Source organism: Bos mutus, chromosome 1 (assembly GCF_027580195.1).
Source record: "Bos mutus isolate GX-2022 chromosome 1, NWIPB_WYAK_1.1, whole genome shotgun sequence".
Classification (NCBI taxonomy): Eukaryota; Metazoa; Chordata; class Mammalia; order Artiodactyla; family Bovidae; genus Bos; species Bos mutus.
The window spans coordinates 115633353-115651389 of NC_091617.1; the positions used below are offsets into that span (position 1 = coordinate 115633353).

The 18037-nt window shown below is 41.1% G+C and overlaps 2 protein-coding genes across 4 annotated transcripts in view; one reads left to right on the forward strand and one right to left on the reverse strand.

The window, feature by feature from the left end:
• The window catches only part of MED12L (mediator complex subunit 12L), a 361400-nt gene that overhangs the window by 98586 nt on the left and 244777 nt on the right, over window positions 1–18037 (reverse strand). The gene's annotated exons all lie outside the window — the stretch shown is intronic.
• Window positions 1395–5233, forward strand: P2RY13 (purinergic receptor P2Y13). The gene is made up of 2 exons (XM_005911830.3): window positions 1395–1504; window positions 1964–5233. The coding sequence occupies exon 2, from the start codon at window positions 1979–1981 to the stop codon at window positions 2978–2980; it is 1002 nt and encodes a 333-aa protein (XP_005911892.2). The 5' UTR covers window positions 1395–1504; window positions 1964–1978; the 3' UTR covers window positions 2981–5233.

Consider the following 18037-nt stretch of genomic DNA (forward strand, 5'->3'; position numbering starts at 1 on the left):
AGTTTGTTCTTTATATCTGTGTCTCTTCTGCTGTCTCACATATAGGGTCATCGTTACCATCTTTCTAAATTCCATATATATGCATTAGTATACTGTATTGATGTTTTCCTTTCTGACTTACTTCATTCTGTATAATAGGCTCCAGTTTCATCCACCTCATTAGAACTGATTCAAATGCATTCTTTTAAATAGCTGAGTAATATTCCATCGTGTATATATACCACAGCTTTCTTATCAATTCCTCTGCCAAAACACCAATTTTTCAAACTGTGCCACCACAATGGTAGTTTCAACCCAAATTATTAGGCATCCTATTCTCTCAGAAAAATGTCCAGTGGGATACTGAATTCTCAGAATTCACCAAAAATGCTCGATCAAGCCAACAAAACAGTCTAGTCCAATCCTGTGGTAAAACTCACAGCAAGAAATATGAAATGAAACTCGCCATGGAGAACTCCACATTACTTCATAAGATCTCCTGATTTCCTCATTCACTTTATCTGGTGAGGAAACATTTCTTCATAGACAACAACTTTCTCCTTACAAAAGCAGCAATTACATCCTTTCAGAAATTTTACAGAACTCGGCTCAAGGTTGATGAAATTCCTGAAATCTTTAGCACTTTGCAAAGTCACAAATACAGGAAGAGAGTTCCAAAAATGGCTTTCCCGTAAGTAAAATAGTGTATTTCCATTTAAATCTGCAGTTCGTTCACCAGAGCAGTGAGTAGCAAACATTTTTTTCATACCTCACCCGTAGTGAGCACTATTCTAGGCGCTCATCTCAGTCTCTAAGCGCTGAAGCATGCAGTGTAATTAAACCCAGGGGAAAATACAGATGGGGAAAATGAGGCACAAAGCTACTAAATCATTTGTCTACTATCTACTACCCAGTAACACGTGATTCTGAAATTCTAACCCCCAAAATCTGGGTCTAATAGGCCTTACCTCTTAGAAAACATATCACTTCATCTCTCAAAGGTTGAAAGACCAAACCAAAGATTAAGATAAATGTCTATAGAAATCATTAGGTCACCCCAACAAACACAAATTTCTGAAAAAACCAGTCTACAAGGGTGCAGATGATCATGCTGTCTGGTTTTAGAGTCAACACTTACTCTCCTATAATTTAAGGCTATTTTCTTTACATTTCTCCCTCCTGTTATTATAAGGCATTAAAAATTTCATTGAACATGTAGAGAAGGTAAACTGCAGGAGTTATTATATAAGAAAAATATAAAAATGACTGCAACTGAACTGATTTATTCAAACCATAGTACCTTAACAGTACATAAGTTTAAAATAAAGAGGTTCCTTATTAGAGAACCCCTCAGAGGATTACACATGAAGAGGTTCTAATGGATCTCAACTGCGCACGTGAAAATGAGGAAGGAAACTTGGTATAAGAAAGCAGAACAGCATTTGCTCCATGTCTTTCATGGGCTCAACTAATGACTGCCTCGATCGATCGCAAGACAGTGAGCTGAGTTTCCTTCCAAATAAAGGTGAATTTCAATTGTTATTATGAATGGCTTGCTTATAAACGATAGAATATTTTCAAGAGGGCAAAATGCTTTTTAAAGTTTAACATTCTATAAACCATAGATTATAAGCACAGGAAATGACACAATGTTCCCCAACATTGTGAATACTTTTACCTCTTAGCCAGTTTTATTTTACTGCCATGTTAGTTAAAAGTAGAACCTGTGAATGGGGTAGAATCTGTTATCTGGATTTCATAAGGGTGTGAAAGGAATGGGACTGTTAATTAAGTACCTAAACTGTACTATGGGCTTTAAAAATGCTAGCCAGAAACAACATGTGCTTTCTCAACTGATTTATTAAATGTGATGAATATATTTAAGGTGTAAACACGGTGCAAAGGTAAAGTCTATTTTTAACAAGGAGCATTTTGAAATCATAAAATGCTTCTTGTTTTACTTTGTGTATATGTTTTTTAACAGCTGACACTGGAAACCATGAATGTGACAGTGATGAAGGGCTTCAACGGGTCTGAGCGGTGTCCCAGAGACCTGAAGACAGCACAGCTGGTGTTCCCGGCCATCTACACTATTGTTTTCTTCGTGGGCATCCTGCTGAACAGTTTGGCCCTGTGGGTGTTCATTCATATTCCCAGCTCCTCCACCTTCATTGTATACCTCAAAAACACTTTGGTGGCTGACTTGATAATGACGCTCATGCTTCCATTTAAAATCCTCTCCGACGCCCGTCTCGGACCCTGGCAGCTCAGAGCCTTTGTGTGTCGTTTCTCTGCCGTTATCTTTTATGAGTCCATGTACGTGGGCATTACCCTGCTGGGGCTCATAGCCTTTGACAGGTTCCTCAAGATCATCAGACCTTTCGGAAAATTCTTCGTACAGAAACCTGCTTTTGCAAAAGGGGTCTCAACCCTCATCTGGCTCTTTTTGTTCCTCCTCTCGCTGCCAAACATGATCTTGAGCAACAAGGAAGCAACACCATCTTCTGTGAAAAAGTGCGCCTCCTTAAAGGGTCCTCTGGGGCTGAAATGGCATGAAGCAGTGAATTACATTTCCCAGTTCATCTTCTGGACTGTTTTTGTCCTAATGCTTCTCTTCTATACGGTTATTGCAAAAAAGGTGTATGATTCTTACAGGAAGTCCAAGAGTAAGGACAGCAAGAACAACAAAAGGCTAGAAGGTAAAGTGTTTGTTGTCGTGGCTGTCTTCTTTGTGTGTTTTGCTCCGTTTCACTTCTCCAGAATCCCATATACTCACAGTCAAACCAACAGTAAGACTGATTGTCGACTGCAAAATCAACTGTTTCTAGCTAAAGAAACAACTCTCTTTTTGGCAGCAACTAACATTTGCATGGACCCCTTAATATATATACTCTTATGTAAAAGGTTCAGAGAGAGGCTACCGTGCATGAAAGGGAGGCAGATCGCAGCATTCACTCAGGAAAATCATACGAGTCAGTCGGACAATATAACCCTAGGCTGATAACTTTATCATAGTTAACTATTTATTGATGAGACTTCAAATGACAATTTACTTAGAAATCAAACCAAGGCAATGAAAAAAAATGGATTAGAACAAAAGTTTTGTTACTTTTTACTATCCTGGTTCATAGAAAGGATCATGTCAACTTTAATTCCACTGCAATCTATTCACAAGCAGAATAAAGCCTTAGTAAGGGAAAGCATAATAGGAAGCAAATGGTGGCCACTAGAGGTCACCTTTTCAAGAGCATTCACTTCCACTTTGGAAAAGGTGTATTATGGGGAAATGTATGTTTCTAAAAACACATATTTTTTTAAATATAAAAAAATATATTCCTTCACTCTAAAATGCCTCTTCACATTCTTTTGCACATGTAATTCAAACAACACTACTGCTTTTTTATCCCACTTGCCAATTTAAAAAACCAACAACAACAACAAAAAAAAACAACTTGCAAGTCCTTTGGTGAAAGCTGAAGCTAGAGGTTGAAATGGATGCTAGATGGAAAGCCTCTGGGGAGTAGGTCAGAAAGCCCTTTGACTCCAGATGAAGGTATTTCTCCTTACAATTACAAATGGCCTCTTCCCCAGTATGCCACTACACTACAGGATGCACGAGCAGCAGTATTAAGTCATATAAAATACCGTAATACATCCTAAGTGTGTACCATGCGAGAGTAAGAATACTGTATTCTTATTCTTTGGCATCTTCCCTCTGCCCAGCAGATACTCTAACAGTGGTTCAATATTCCACCTATTCAGCAAAGCCTTCCAGCACCTCCGCACTCTTTATCTCTGGTTCAATCTCTGGTTGAAAACAACTACTTCTCCCACATCTGGGTAGAAACTCATTGCAGGTTTCCTATAGTTAGCAGTATTCTAATGTATCCTCTAATGATGGTCAGGATTCTTTAAGAAAGGCAACATATTTTAAAGACAGAAATATGTCATGTTTTCTTGGTATCGCCCATGATACTTTCAACAGATAATAAATTACTAATATTTTAAATAGAATATGTTATTATGCCATTTCTTGGTATGTATATAGATAGAAAGGCTGACCCACAATCAATAATATCCATACTGGGAAATTTTTAGAGGATGACGACCTACTTGTACTTATATATCTCTGCATTTTCCCGAATCCCTTTGTGGGTTAAAAAAAAAAAAAAAAAACCTTAAAGTATGTTCATCTGCAATTGTGGGTGCTGATTTGTGCCTTCTAGATAAAATGTGCAAAGGAGTACTCATGCTCTGCAGATATGCCAGTAGCTCCAACACAACCATCAGAATGTGAAGCCCATGTCTTCTTCCATGGCCCCAAAGACCCTGGAACTTGCCCAACCCTTCTAGTCTTTTCTCCTAACTGTTATTCCATCCCTGGAACTCTCTTATATAAGTTTATAAGTATCAGGAAATGCCATGCTCCTATTTTACCCCTGTGTCAATGAACTTATAAATTTCCCTCTGACTCACCAAGAAAACATTTACCCATCCATGGAACTCTTAAGTTGCCATTACTCAGTCCATGAAATCTCATCTGGCTAACTTCCCAACATCCAAACCCAATCACTCCCTCATCTGTATGTTGTCATACCTCAAATATTGTAATGATCACACTGCTTTGTAATTACTGATTCACAGATGTGTCTACTCTTTTATTAACCTATGTGCACTTATGAGAGCAGAGAGTATGGGCCATTGTGCAATCAATAAATATTTGATAAAATATAACAAACCAAACTACCTTTATTTTTATATACCAGAAAAGCAAAAGGGAAGCCAATTCTCACTGACGTTTTACTTTTCAAAACATAACATAAATTTCTTAAAAGCTCAAGCTCTTTTTAGTTGGTCTCCTATGCATGTACACATAAGCCTGGGAAGTGGGGGCGTTCTTGGGTTCATCAGTGAATGACCAGGAAGGAAGGAGGATTACTGAACAGTACACGTATAGCTTGGGGGCCAATGTCTATCATCATTTCCATTTTAGAGCCACTGACAAAATACTTAAGCTATGTACTGTTGGTTTTGGTTAAATAAAATTTGTAACTGTAGCATATCACAATCAGCAAAACTCTTAGAAAGTACTTTGAGTGCCTGATTTTCATTTGCAAGAAGAATTAAGTCATAATGACTATTAGAGATGCCACTAAACCCATGTTACGTTCACTGAGTACATTATGTGATCATGAGCAGACTCTAATAATGTATTATAAGTAACTGTATCTAAGCCACCCATCAAACTAGGCTTGGTGATATAACCCATGTATATTTTACATCTAAATAGTTTCAATATACACTGAATGGATATAGACAAGAAATATATTTTAGAACTATCTTTCAAGATAAAATTTCAGTAGTATATCTGTCCTCCAGAGATATTTATTTTATATTCCATTATAGTAATATTACAGTCAAAAGCAGACTACCTGAGGTATAGAACGAAATAATCTACCAAGAACTTAGAGAAGAATCATCATAAAATCACATCCACAAAATGAAAAGCAACTACCTGAGAAGAACTTCCCAAACTAGCAATCACAAACACTAAAATCTAGAAGACTCACAGAATGGGGCACTATAGCCATAGTCATTAATGACACAGAAGACAGGTGGGGAAAAATAGTAGCTTTGGTAAACCCCACAAGCTCATAGCACAATGAAGGGCTTTTGTAAAAATCTAAAATGTAAATATTTATATTGAATAAGGCCTTCCAAATACCCCTGATGCAGGGGAAGTAGGACAGTGTATTGTCCCGATACAGAATTATTCTTCGGAAACCAAGAGAAAGCACTGTAAAGGGGGAAGGAAGAGACAGAGAAGCAGCGTGAATTCCCAGCTCACAGGAGTTAGCTGGCTGATAAAGTGGTCGTGACATCAGAACATAAAATAATTGTTCAATTCAGTCGTGTTCATCTTATCACTTCATACGTTCCAGATTCATTTAAATGCAGCTTGTTCCGTAACTTTCTAAGGTCTTCTTTCTGAAATTCTCTCACCATCTCCCTGGGTATGTATTCCTCCAGTAAGTTAACAGATCAAAGTGCACATACACATCGATGTCACCAGAACAAAACCTCCAAGCAGAGGAACCCATACCCAGTTGTGTGAACCACTTAGGAAGCACATGTTGAAAAGCAGCCCTGGTGTGCAATTTACACATCATTTGAATTGCCTAAAACCAAAACACAACACTTTAAACTTGACATGGAAACCAAACATAGGTAATATGAATATAGTACATGTGTGAAACCAGTAGTCAAACTTTAACAGAACCAGCTCTAAGAGTAGATCACTAGGCCTGCCCCCAGAGTTTCTGATTCACTAGGTCTGGGCTGAAAACTGAGAAGTTTCCAGGAGAGGAGATAAGGATGCTATCAATTTGGGCCACATGTTAAGAACCATAAAGCACAGTACTCTTGGACATGAATGTCCAACGGTGGGATCTGTCAACAGGAGACAAACACAACTGTTATTAAGGGAGCAGGACACATATAAGGTGACAGGCAGTCATGAACTATGGTTACCTGGAAAGTTCGTGTCCCACCTGGGGGCGAGCATCTACTTATTCAATGCCAACTGTTTGTTGGCACAGGAGGGAATTTGGACCCGGAGTTGCTAACTGGTAGCCATAGCGATAGTAAAATCAGCACCAGCAACAACAAAAACAAAACACATTATTTACTGTGCACCAGGGAAGTGTGTCAAGATCGTTAAGTATACTGTTCCCAGTAATAATCCCAGGAAGCCTGTCAAGTACTGTGTATGCATGCTCTGCACACACAACTCTGCAACCCCATGGCCTGTAGCCCACCGGGCTCCTCCGTCCACGGGACTTCCCAGGCAAGAATACTGCAGTGGGTTGCCATTTCCTACTCCAGGGTATCTTCCTGACCCAGAGATCAAACCTGCATCTCCTGCACTGCAGGTGGATTCTTTACCACTGAGCCACCTGGGAACACCTAGTTAGACCTTCCTAGACTTGGTCTAGGAAAACCTAGACCAAGTGCTATAGTTATTGCCAATTCAGATATAAAGAAGCTGAGAACCAGAGAAGTTAAGCAACTTGCATGGGGTCAAAGAGCTTGTAACAAAGATAAGACTAATTCAGACTCTGGTTTCTGACCGTAACCGTCTATCCTTAACAACTGTCTACCACAGATTTTCTAATGTTCTCAAGAGAAACCTTAAATCCAGTCTCTTCTGCCATATTACTTGTTATTTTCCCCGGTGGCTCAGATGGTAAAGCATCAGCCTGCAATGTGGGAGACCCGGGTTCAATCCCTGGGTCAGGAAGATCCCCTGGAGAAGGAAATGGCAACCCACTCCAGTACTCTTGCCTGGAAAATTCCATGGACTGAGGAGCCTGGTAGGCTACAGTCCATGGGGTTGCAAAGAGTCAGACAAGGACTGAGCGACTTCAATTCACTCCACCTCCATAGCCACTCCCCCACTCCCTGGCCCCAGAAAAACATACATCATGTGTGGGCCACAGCAGCCCACATACTGCCAGCTAATTATCCTTGACCTCGAAGCTAACAGGCACCTCCCAGGACCTTACACTCTTTTACTGTGTGTGCGGCATATCGCTAAGTATGACCTTACAAGGATTATTACCTTTCTATTTCTCACTCTATCCCAGGAGATGGACACTACAGGGCTCCCTGAAGGGGAGGAAACAAAAAGAAAACTGAGGCACAAAGTGAACAGATGCCTTGTGCTGGTGCCCATGATCCCAGCACCAGCAGAGACAGAGCTGGAACAGACACCCAGCGGGTGGCCTCCAGACCACACCTCACAGACACAACAAGCCCAATTCCTCCAGGAGTGACCTCAAGCCCCCACTGTGACACTGATAAGAAGGGGGCTCCCAAAGAGAGAGGTCTCAACACAAAAGAGTTTCAACAACCTCAGGGATATGCACAGTTCCACCACGAGTCCTCAGAGACCTGTGGGCACCCCTCCAGCCCTTAAGAGGAGTCACATCACAAAGCATAGGATAGCTGATTCATTGAGCCCATCAACCCTTCATCGTGTGCTTCATGCAGGGCCCCTGGGCTCTCTGGAGTCTGCACACAGACCACCATGAATAAAAATGTGGTTTGTGGAATGTGGTCACTCACTCAGTCGTGCGCAACTCTTTGCAACCTTTTGGACAGTAGCCTGCCAGGTTTCTTTGTCCACAAGACTTTTTCAAGCAAGAATACTGGAGTGGATTGCCATTTCCTTCTCCAGGGGATCCTCCCCACCCAGGGACTGAAGCTGCGTTTTCTGTGTTTTTGGCATTGCAGCAGGTTCTTTACCTGTTGAGCCATCAGTTCCCAGAATAAGAGACAGTATTAGCTCACCAAAGCAGCTCAGAGAAAAAGGCAGCTAATGCCGGATGGACAAAGTGAGGAAAGGCTCGGAGGAGGTGGAAGTGTGAGCTGGGCCCTGATGAAGAACCAGAGCCTTTGAAAGGACACCCTGCAGCACTCAGAGCAGTTTGGAGCAAAGTTCAGGGGCTTGGGCACTGAGCTGTGGTCCAGTGAGAGGGGCCACGGGGTCGGGGGCAGGGGGACTGTTCAGGGTGCTGAAGCATGTGTTGGGGTGGGGGATGAACCTGAGAAGTGAGCGTGGGGCCCCATGGCACAGCACTTTGGGGTTGTTGGGGTGTTTGGAGTTCTCTCTGAGCCACTGTAGGTGGCTGAAGTGAAGACTATGTTCTCTATGCTGTGCTTTAGGAAAATCAATTTGTCAGCAAGATGATGATTCTGGATTAATAGAGCCACTGAAGCTAGGAGATCAATAAAAGAAGTCTTTCATCTATACACTGTTAAGAGCCAAGTGGAAAGAAATCTGATATGGACCTTAGAGACATTTTCAGAGAGAGAGAGGTTTTGAGTCCAACACCACAGGACAGAAGGGGTTTCTATATAAAACGTATGTGATAACCATGCAAAATGTATTCTCAATGGGGTCCATAATCCCCCTTGCACCCCCTCCCAATCAAGAAGCATTGCTTTGAGGAACATTAGCTTGCGTGACGTGCTGTACCATGAAGTTATGTTGAATATGAAGCACCAGTGAGAGAGCTGAGTCAAGGAGACTACCTAGTGGAGGCAAAATATGGATCCAGGGCTCTCAAGACAGAGCCAGATCAGAAGCTGTGGGAATAATCTTTCCCAAGAAAGGGAGAAAAGAAGGAACGAGCTATGCACCTCAGAGGCCACGCTACCCAAGTCTCACGGACAAAACAGACAGAAAAGGAGGAATGGTGCCCGGGACTGGATCGATGAACAACAAGGAGCAACAAGATGTTCCCTGGGAACCAAGGAACAAGAGAGATTCAAGGAGGAAGTGATAGTCCACAGAATCACACACTCTGGGGAGGTCGAATGTGACGAATGGACAACTGTGAGGTCAGTGGTCACTTGAAGGAGGAGGTGGGTGGAGCCCCAGTTTCTAATGGGAAGGGAGGGACGACAAGCTACACTTGCCATGAAGGACCAGTCAGTTGACAAGCGTTGCAAGGAGGAAATAAGAACAGCTATTAGATTAGCTCAGCTTTTTCCAAGCATTCCTAAGAACAGCTGGAGTAGCTTCTTCGCATGTTTCTCATGCAATGCACAGGAAAGATGATCCACCTGAAACAGGCAACACAGCAGGCGCACAGATCACACGATGGGTAGAACCATACGACCAAGAAAACCAGCTGTGGCCAGAAAACGGGTGTGCCGACGTGGCAAACCCACGTTCCCTGGGTTTCTGATGCCCAGCCCACACCCATTCTAGTACAGTACAGGGAGAAAGGAATTGGGGATCACCATTAAGTGACAGGCATGAAAACAGAGAATATGGGGAGGAGTAATCAAAGAGAAAGGAAAAATGAATGAAAAGGGAACTGAATTTGAGACTCATAGTAGGTAACTCATGCTCAGTCACTCAGTCACATCTGACTCTTTTTGACCCTATGGACAGCAGCCCACCAGGCTTCTCTGTCCATGAGACTCTCCAGGCACAAATACTGGAGTGGGTTGCCATTTCCTACTCCAGGGGATCTTTCCAACCCAGGGATCGAACTTGCATCTCCTGCATTGGCAGGCAGATTCTTTACCACTGAGCTACCTGGTAAGCCCCATGGTAGGTAAACCAATGATTTTAAAAACTCAGAACTTCACTCAGCATGTGAACATTCACCTCTTCTGCAATAAAACTTACTTGATAAATGTAACTTTCTAAAGCATCAATTCAGTTCAGTTGCTCAGTCCTGTCTGACTCCTTGTGACTCCATGGACCACAGCATGCCAGGCCTCCCTGACCATCACCAACTCCCAGAGTTTACTCAAACTCGTGTTTATTAAGTCCGTGATGCCATCCAACCATCTCATCCTCTGTCGTCCCCTTTTCCTCCTACTCAATCTTTACCAGCTCAGTGTCTCTTCAAATGAGTCAGCTCTTGGCATCAGGTGGCCAAAGTATTGGAGTTTCAGCTTTAGCATCATTCCTTCCAAAGAAATCCCAGGGCTGATCTCCTTGCAGTCCAAGGGACTCTCAAGAGTCTTCTCCAACATCACACTTAAAAAGCATCAATTCTTCGGCGCTCAGCTTTCTTCACAGTCCAACTCTCACATCCATACATGACCACTGGAAAAACCATAGCCTTGACTAGACAGACCTTTGTTGGCAAAGTAATGTCTCTGCTTTTGAATATGCTATCTAGGTTGGTCATAACTTTCCTTCCAAGGAGGAAGCGTCTTTTAATTTCATGTCTGCAATCACCATCTGCAGTGACTTTGGAGCCCCCAAAAATAAAGTCTGACACTGTTTCCACTGTTTCCCCATCTATTTCCCATGAAGTGATGGGACCGGATGCCATGATCTTAGTTTCCTGAATGTTGAGCTTTAAGCCAACTTTTTCACTCTCCTCTTTCACTTTCATCAAGAGGCTCTTAATTCTTCACATTCTGCCATAAGGGTGGTGTTATCTGCATATCTGAGGTTATTGATATTTCTCCCAGAAATCTTGATTCCAGCTTGTGCTTCTTCCAGCCCAGCGTTTCTCGTGATGTACTCTGCATAGAAGTTAAATAAGCAGGGTGACAATATATAGTCTTGACATACTCCTTTTCCTATTTGGAACCAGTCTGTTGTTCCATGTTCAGTTTAACTGTTGCTCCCTGACCTGCATACAGGTTTCTCAAGAGGCAGGTCAGGTGGACTGGTATTCCCATCTCTTTCAGAATTTTCCCAGTTTATTGTGATCCACACAGTCCAAGGTTTTGGCATAGTCAATAAAGCAGAAATAGATGTTTTTCTGGAACTCTCTTGCTTTTTCCATGATCCAACGGATGTTGGCAATTTGATCTCTGGTTCCTCTGCCTTTTCTAAAATCAGCTTGAACATCTGGAAGTTCACGGTTCATGTATTGCTGAAGCCTGGCTTGGAGAATGTTGAGCATTACTTTACTAGCATGTGAGATGAGTACAATTGTGTGGTAGTTTGAGCGTTCTTTGGCATTGCCTTTCTTAGGGATTGGAATAAAAACTGACCTTTTCCAGTCCTGTGGCCACTGCTGAGTTTTCCAAATTTGCTGGCATATTGAGTGCAGCACTTTCACAGCATCGTCTTTCAGGATTTGAAATAGCTCAACTGGAATTCCATCACCTCCACTAGCTTTGTTTGTAGTGATGCTTCCTAAGGCCCACTTGACTTCACATTCCAGGATGTCTGGCTCTAGGTCAATGATCACACCATCTTGATTATCTGGGTCGTGAAGATCTTTTTTGTACAGTTCTTCTGTGTATTCTTACCACCTCTTCTTAACAGGCAAATTTGGCCCTGGAGTTCAAAATGGAGCAGGGCAAAAGCTAATAGAGTTTTGCCAAGAAAACACATTGATCACAGCAAACACCCTCGTCTAATAACACAAGAGAAGACTATACACATGGACATCCCCAGGTGGCCAACACCGAAATCAGACTGATTATATTCTTTGCAGCCAAAGATGGAGAAGCTCTATACAATCAGCAAAAACAAGACCAGGAGCTGACTGTGGCTCAGATCATGAACTCCTTATTACCAAATTCAGACTTAAATTGAACAAAGTGGGGAAAACCATTAGACCATTCAGGTATGACTTAAATCAAATCCCTTATGATTATACAGTGGAAGTGACAAATAGATTCAAGGGCCTAGATCTGATGGACAGAGTGCCTGATGAACTATGGACGGAGGCTCATGACATTGTACAGGAGACAGGGATCAAGACCATCCCCAAGAAAAAGAAACACAAAAAAGCATGTCTGTCTGGGGAGGCCTTACAAATAGCTGTGAAAAGAAAGGAAGTGAAAAGCAAAGGAGAAAAGGAATACCCATTTGAATGCAGAGTTCCAAAGAATAGCAAGGAGAGATAAGAAAGCCTTCCTCAGTGATCAATGCAGAGAAATAGAGGAAAACAACAGAATGGGAAAGACTAGAAATCTCTTCAAGAAAATTAGAGATACCAAGGGAACATTTCAGGCAAAGATGGGCTCAATAAAGGATAGAAATTCTAAGGCACAGCAATAGAATATTCAACTTTGTTTTTTAAATTCAGCTTAAACATTATATGCCTGTATGTGATCATACTTAGTGGTATTCATCTTAAAGAGTTTTAACTAATACATATCTGAATAGTTTCATAGTTATAAAAAATCATAGCTTTGTGCATTAAATTTTTATCATATCCGTATCATATTTCTCTATGCTTTTCATGCTTTTTATTCTATTTAGTTCTATCACTGAAATTTCCCGTAGCGAAGGATGCCTGAACTCATGAGCGAAGCATTAACCTGAATGCCATAACCCTGTGGAGACCACTCCTCTTCTTAACCCACATAGCCTGGCCTCAACTTTTATACCTTCCCACAATATCCCAATCTGGAATAAGCTAGCCCTGATTTCCTCCTTTTCAGAAGAGAAAGCTATCAAGAAAGAATATAAAAAGTATTTCAAGTATCACCATGACATCACTAAAGGAAAACCAAGAGCTTTCTAAGGGTAACCAAAACATTATTAACGACTTTGACTTTCTAGTTGGAATTTATAATCATTCCAACTTTACATTCAGAGAAATTACTGCTATTTATATTCATTTATATACTCTCCCTCTGCCCTCTGATCAAAAACAAAAGCAAGACGAAACAAACAAAAAATGATACTGCTTACTAAGCACCAACCAAGTTTCAAACACTGTAGGAATTATCCTATATATTATCCCATTTAGACTTTACACCCTTACAAGGCAGCCATCTTTCAGAAGAAGAAACTGAAGCTCAGATGTAATAATGACTTGCCCAAAGTAAGAAAGCTCCTAAGTGGACAGGCTGAAGTTCACAATGCAATCTATAGGACCCCCAGTTATGGGGCTGTATCTATCAGTACTGACAGCATCCCTCACAACCAAGACTTCCAAAATGAGGAGCTGAATCAAACAACAGAACACAGGAGAGAGTATCAATATGAGGGCAGGAGTCAGATGCAGGCGTATCTCCAGATTTGTCTCCACAGTATCCCTTCCCTTTAACTGACCATTACAGATGAAGTTCTCATACCAGAAAAAGGTAAGCAGCTTTATATAAAGCAGACCTAATAGATACTAATCATTTCAAAGGACAGATTAAACACAGTAATTCAAACATAGGGACCTAAAGATACCAATCTCAGTGAGGACAACATTAAAGGGTTTGTAATAATTATACTCAGCACAAATCTCAGCTTCTGACTAGATGGTAAGCCACAATTACAGTGATTTTTGTACACAGAGATGGGACAGGAAGATCTGGTGATTTTACTACGACCCTTGTTGTATGTTCTGACTACATTCGAAAGACATAGGCATTCCAGACATATCATATGAACTATGTTTCAATTAGACCCCTGCTCATCTTTGTTTTCTAATAATGGGATCGAGTACTGGGGGAAGGATTTGGAGGCCCTTTATGTGTGTGTTTTCCTTTAAGAAGAAATGGATACATCAAAGATTATAGAGACAGAGAAAGTAAGATAACAAGTTCTGTGCCTACCAACACTGGAGACAGGAACATTGTGCCCGGGTCCAGGCCAATGCAGAGAAATCAAATAAAGGGAGCAGAGAGGAAGCAGACATATGCAAGGGAGAAACGACTAGAAGACCAAGGTAAGCCTTAGCAATCCATTTGCAAATGGCTCAGGTTCAATCTCTGGGTCAGGAAGATCCCTGGAGAAGGGAATAGCTACCCATTCCAGTATTCTTGCCTGGATTTTCCATGGACAGAGGAGCCTGTCGGGCTACAGTCAATGGGGTCGCAAACAGTCAGACACTGAGTGACTTTCACTTCACTCATCCTAAAAAGTGAGGAAGCAGAGTTTATTCCAGGATTTAGGAAGATGTATCAACATCACCACCTATTTTCATTCCTCTAAAGGTATTAGTCTCTCCTTGAGGCCTTCTGTCTCTTTAAGAACATATTTTGAAAGATTACACAGATTCTTTTCTGAAGTTCACTGATAGAATCCTAGTTTTGCAGAACAATGAAGCCAAGAATATTTGAATCAATTGTCCAATATTCCAAAGCAAAAGTGATTTTGGAGTCATGAACCAGGTCTCTGTCCAAAACAAGAGTACAGATATTCATATTTTATTTCAAGTTTTTAAACACCAATGTAGATTTCGGATTAATATGTCCAAAAGGCCTCAGAAACATTTAAAAGTATTTCCATTTAAGTGTCCCATGGGCTGGACCTAGCAAATACAGAGCAAACCAATTTTTAAAAGCCAAGGAAATTAAGAAAAAAACAAAGAAAGCAGAGAGATTGTTCTAAAGAATAAAAGAATAAACCAGTAAAAAAAAAAAAAAAAAAAAAAAATGAATGCAATGTGAAACTCATTAGTTTCACATCAAAAAATTATAAAGAATGTTACTGGGAATCAGCAAAATTCAGACTTAACATTAGAATTTATTATTGTTTCAGCAGTAATCGCTTGATTGATAATAGTGCTGTGATTAGTAGGAAAATACCCTGATTCTTAGGAAATACATGCTGAAGCAGTTAGGGCTGGGACACCAGTCATAATGACTTCAACTTCAAATAGGTCTCCCTCAAAAATGTGTGTTGAAGGGGTGGGAAAGGGGAGGATGTGAAAACTACCAATATGAAAATATAAAATTTCCCTGAACTATACTTTCAACTTATCTGTAAGCTTAACATATTTAAAAGTAATATTATTATAGAAAAAAATGAAACAAAATTTAAAAAAGAAAAACCACTGCAGTGGTAGAGAAACTCAAGCACATCCTAGGATATCCGGCGTCCTGTATTCAAAATAAATTTGGGGTTTCCAATAGCTGAACAAAATTATTAAAAGAGCTTCTCTGCATTTAATAGGATCTTCCAATGAAGCAGCAAGATAATTACGGTTATAAAGTCTCCTGTGGCTTTTATGAAATCTGAGACTTGTTATAAAAATCAACAGAAAAAAATTATGCCGGTTAACCTTTCAGAGATTTGAATAATAATAAAGTTATGGGCTATTTCTTAGCTGCTCTTTTCATCAAAGCATTACACTTTTTTTTTTTCTGACTAAACCTGTACTACTTCCCTTTTTGAATGTTAAGTAAGACCAGCTTTAACAAGTCCCAACTTGAGATACGCATAATGGGCTTTAAGACGAATGCATAAAGGCTACCTCATGTTAACTTATTCACTACTAAACCTACTTTGCGTCACCAGTGAAAGAAGTTTTTTAATACACAATCCCACTGTATAGTCACTAAGCCATGCCTGAATCTTTGCGAGCCCCTGGACTGTAGCCCACCAGACCCCCGTCCATGGGATTCTCCAGGCAAGAATACTGGAGTGGAGAGCTGCAGATGGTGTCACTGCAGTAGGTGGCCCCTCTTTTTCTCCTCCTGAGGGTGGGCCAGGCATAGCCTAATCTTTTCCAGGCCTTAGCCACATACTGGGGCTTCCCTGGTGGCTCAGTGGTAAAGAATCCACCTGCCAATGCAGGAGGTGCAGGTTTGATCCCTGGGTTGGGAAGATCTCCTGGAGAAGTAAATAGCAACCTAATACAGAATTCTGGTCTGGGAAATCCCGTGCACAGAGGAGCCTGGTGGCCTATGGTCACAAGACTTCAGTTCAGTTCAGTCGCTCAGTCACGTCCAACTCTTTGCAACCCCATGAACCGCAGCACGCCAGGCCTCCCTGTCCATCACCAACTCCTGGAGTCCACCCAAACCCATGTCCATCGAGTCGATGATGCCATCCAACCATCTCATCCTCTGTCGTCCCCTTCTCCTCCTGTCCCGAATCCCTCCCAGCATCAGGGTCTTTTCCAATGAGTCAGCTCTTTGCATCAGGTGGCCAAAGTATTGGAGCTTCACCTTCACCATCAGTCCTTCCAATGAATATTCACAACTGATCTCCTTTAGGATGGACGGGTTGGATCTCCTTGCTATCCAAGGGATTCTCAAGAGTCTTCTCCAACACCACAGTTCAAAAGCATCAATTCTTTGGCACTCAGCTTTCTTCACAGTCCAACTCTCACATCCATACATGACCACTGGAAAAACCACAGCCTTAACTAGATGGACCTTTGTTGGCAAAGTAATGTCTCTGCTTTTGAATATGCTGTCTAGGTTGATCATAACTTTCCTTCCAAGGAGGAAGCGTCTTTTAATTTCATGGTTGCAATCACCATCTGCAGTGATTTTGGAGCCCAAAAAAATAAACTCTGACACTGTTTCCACTGTCTCCCCATCTATTTGCCATGAAGTGATGGGACCAGATGCCATGATCTTAGTTTTCTGAATGCTGAGCTTTAAGCCAACTTTTTCACTCTCTTCTTTTACTTTCATCAAGAGGCTTTTTAGGTCTTCTTTACTCTCTGCCATAAGGGTGGTGTCATCTGCATATCTGAGGTTATTGATATTTCTCCTGGCAATCTTTTTTTTTTTTTCTCCTGGCAATCTTGATTCCAGCTTGTGCTTCTTCCAGCCCAGCATTTCTCATTATGTACTCTGCATAGAAGTTAAATAAGCAGGGTGACAATATACAGCTTTGACGTACTCCTTTTCCTATTTGGAACCAGTCTGTTGTTCCATGTCCAGTTCTAACTGTTGCTCCCTGACCTGAATACAGGTTTCTCAAGAGGCAGGTCAGGTGGTCAAGAGTAAGACATGACTTGGTGACTAAACCACCACCAAAAAAAAAAATCTTCATTTACAGCACATGAAACTCTATCAATAATCTGTGATAAACCATCATGGAAGAGAATTTGAAAAAAGAATGTATGTATGTGTATAACTGAGTCACTTAGCTGTTCAGCAGAGATTGGCACAATATTATATATCAACTATACTCCAATAAAAAAAAATTGAGGCAGATAATAGAACTGCCTTTATTCCCTCAACAAAAGCTTGTGAAATATTTGTCCATACACACTCCCTCACATGAATTTCTATCCACCACTGGAACTGAAGGAATATAATCCTCAGACTTTGCAGAGAAGGTCTTTGCCCAACATACTTTTAAGGAGACTACATGGGGTATGCTCCTTTGAATGGATGCTTTTAAGACTGGCAGTTGGCTATTCTGGCAGTGAGATTTCCCATTTTGAGTAGTACATCAGTTACTATTTAGGGATCATAGTGACAAACCATAAGTTCAACTCAAGAAAAACAAAGTCTCTCCAACTCAGGCCCACATGGCATAACTTTTCCCCTCAAGATGCAGGGAAATGGCTTCAGTGATAAAGGGAAATCCCTGGAGAAGTACCAAAGGACAATCAGCAGAGTCCAACCTGAATGAAGTGTAGTTGGTAAGCCTGACAAGTTCTTGTAAGACTGAACCACTATTAAGTTGGCTAATTTTTGTTCAGAGGCTTTCCCTAGGGCTAGCTACTCATCCACAACATACTTAGTCCACCCTGAACAGAATGGAATGGAAAACCATTAAATTTTAGTTGTCTGTTTTTGTTTGTTTAGAAAAAAGCAATAGAAGAAACAACTACTCAACTCTTGGTATTTACATTGAATACATTTGTTTTTCTGT